We start from the raw sequence: 2,790 nt of genomic DNA, 5'->3' as shown, positions 1-2,790 counted from the left end.
CCCTCTGCCTCCCTCCTCTGGGTGCTCATAGTTGAGACTGGGCAGAAGGTCCTGACATAGGTGCCACAATGTCCAGCTCACGCCGTGATTCACTCCCTGCAGGGGCTTCAGCTATGTGGACCTGGTGGAGGGGCTGCGGGATGGGCGCTTCTATGCCTTGAAGCGCATCCTGTGCCACGACAAGGAGGACCGCCAGGCCGCCCTGCACGAGGTGGAGATGCACGGCCTCTTCGACCACCCCAACATCCTGCGCCTGGTGGCCCACTGCATGGTGGAAAAGGGTGCCAAGCACGAAGCCTGGCTCCTCCTACCCTATGTGAAGGTGAGTGTGACTTTCCTGGCTGCCCCATCAACCCAGAAACAGCAGTGGTGACCAGCTTCTTGCATTTGCCAGGGGGGGACTCTCTGGAGAGAGGTGGAAGCTCTTCGAGAGAAAGGGACCTTCATGCCAGAGCAGCGGATCCTCCTCATCCTCCATGGGATCTGCCGTGGGCTGCAAGCCATCCACAGCAAGGGCTATGCACACAGGTGGGGCACTGGCAGTGCTGGCTGGGAGGGTTGGCAGAGACCCCAGCAGGTGCTCAGCGATGTCCATCCCTGCAGGGACCTCAAGCCCACTAATGTGCTGCTGGATGAGGATGACCAGCCTGTGCTGATGGACCTGGGCTCTATGAACCATGCTCGCATTGAAGTCAACAGCTCTCGGGAGGCCATGGCGGTGCAGGTGGGTGGCCTAGGACATCACCCCACCAGCCTGTCCCTGCCCCAAGCCCTTCATCCCCACCCTTCTCTCTGCAGGACTGGGCCGCCCAGCGCTGCACCATCTCCTACCGTGCCCCCGAGCTCTTCTCAGTGCCGAGCCAGTGTGTCATAGATGAGCGCACAGATATCTGGGTAAGGACCTGCCCCCTGGGCCCCTGTCCTGGTGCTGCCGGGCTCCCCTGACCCTGTTGTGCTCCAGTCCCTAGGCTGTGTGCTGTACTGCATGATGTTTGGGGAGGGCCCTTTTGACGCCATCTTCCAGAAGGGTGACAGTGTGGCTCTGGCAGTGCAGAACCCCATCACACTGCCCCCCACAACCAGGTAAGGGACTGGGGAGAGTGACCACACTCCTTGGCATCCCCCAGTTCTGTGCACCACAGGGGTCCCTCCCTCGCCATCTTTCCTCCAGGTACTCGGCTGCCTTGCAGCATCTGCTCTTCTCCATGATGACGGTGAACCCCCAGGAGCGACCCAGCATAAATGACATCCTCCACCAGCTGGAGGGGCTGCAGCCAGCACCGGTGGGACAGGACACCACGCAGATCTGAGCTCATCCCATTCCAGCGGCAACACGCCCGGAGGCTGAGCCAGGGGAAAAGCAGCTGCCCTAATCCCTGCTGCCCTGTTGCAGAGGGGATTGCTGCCTGGGGGAGAGCTGCTGCTCTGTGCCGGAGGTGTGTTGGATTTGGAGTGTTCTGTGCCCTGGATGCTGCTGCCTGGGGCCTTGGTCTGTGCCCCAGAGCTGTGGATGTGTGATCTGCTCTTAAACATCGGGCCCTCACCAGCTGCTGCCTCCTGTGGGTGTGGCAGAGGAGGAAGCTGTGGGACGCCTCCCAGGGACAGGAGCCATGGCCCCACAGCTCTGCACCCCAGGAGGGTCACTCCTGCCTGGAGCAGAGCTGCAAGCTGGGTCCCGGTGCTGTGCTGGAGGGAGGTGGGGGGGCCCAGTGCCCACTCAGCCACTGCTCTTGGCACCAATGTTGCCTTGTGTTTGGAGTAAAATATGTTCTTGCAGAGGTGTGGATGTGTCCCTGTCTGTGGGGAAGGGTCCCGCTTAGGCATGGGGAGAGCAGGGCATGCTGTCTGGGTTAAGCAGCCAAGCATTGCCAGAGGGGAAGGGCAGCGGAGGCCAGCCGGGGCGGCACAGCCAGAGCATTAGCAGTAAGCAGGGAAAGTTAATCCCTGGCCCCAGCGCGCTCTTGTTGGGAGCTAACACAACTCTGCAGCTGGAGCCAGGCGCTGCTGTTAAGAGCCTCTGGGGCTGGGCACTGCAGGACAGGGCTCAGCGCAGGCAGACAGGCAGTGGCATTGCTACAGGAGGAATTTCTCTGCTACCAAAGGAGAGGAAGGTGGGTGCCTAGACTGAAGAGCTACCAGAGCTTGGGAGGAAGGAGCAGCAGCTCTGCTTCAGTGAGGATGAGCAGAGCCTGGGGACAGCACAACCACCCCAGTGCAGGGGACACCCCCAGCGCAGTGGGCAGCCTTGGCTGGAGGAGCTCACTGGAACACAGCAGCTGGGCTGCCCATGGAGGCAGGATAAAAAAAAGAGATGTAGACAAGCAGTTTCACAGGGAGCAGTCCCCTCCTTTAATCCTCTCACCACACACAGCAGTACAGCAGCGGCAGGGGTTCATGCCATGCTGGGTGCCCTTGCAGTGTGCACCCACTACACCACAGAGCTGGGCATACCCTTTGTCCTCCGTTGTGGCCACAGGGGCAGGGGTGCCAGACTGCTCCCACTGCTTCAACCACTACCCTTCCAAAGAAGCCCACCTATCCTCAGGCTGTACATGGGGAGAAGACCCAGCAGCTGCCCATCTTTTTCTGCAGAGACTAAATCTACTCCCCTGAGCTCCAGGATACGACACGGGGCCATATATCACACAAGGAAGCAGTGCCCACCCCTGGCTGGAGCAGCGAGTGGGGAGGGATATGTGCCATGGCCCCAGGGACTGGACCCCAGGGCTCTTACCTGCATAGGGAGCAAGCTGGAGCTGGAAGAGAGCACTGGGAGGAAGCATAGCAGCA

The 2,790-nt window shown here is 60.8% G+C and overlaps 1 protein-coding gene across 1 annotated transcript; it reads left to right on the top strand.

Annotated features, from left to right (window-relative positions):
* Window positions 1-102: 102 nt before the first annotated feature.
* Window positions 103-1,310, top strand: STK16 (serine/threonine kinase 16; the record flags this gene model as incomplete). Its single annotated transcript, XM_009082149.1, has 6 exons — window positions 103-322; window positions 395-528; window positions 604-724; window positions 799-894; window positions 962-1,083; window positions 1,172-1,310. Coding segments are annotated over 6 exons (832 nt in total), but the record flags the coding sequence as incomplete, so codon positions are not given.
* Window positions 1,311-2,790: the final 1,480 nt, after the last annotated feature.

The sequence above is a fragment of the Acanthisitta chloris genome, unplaced genomic scaffold (genome assembly GCF_000695815.1).
Source record: "Acanthisitta chloris isolate BGI_N310 unplaced genomic scaffold, ASM69581v1 scaffold24829, whole genome shotgun sequence".
NCBI classification, from domain to species: domain Eukaryota; kingdom Metazoa; phylum Chordata; class Aves; order Passeriformes; family Acanthisittidae; genus Acanthisitta; species Acanthisitta chloris.
The sequence above is the reverse complement of the archived record's forward strand: the minus strand, read 5'-3'. Positions and strand labels throughout refer to the sequence as shown.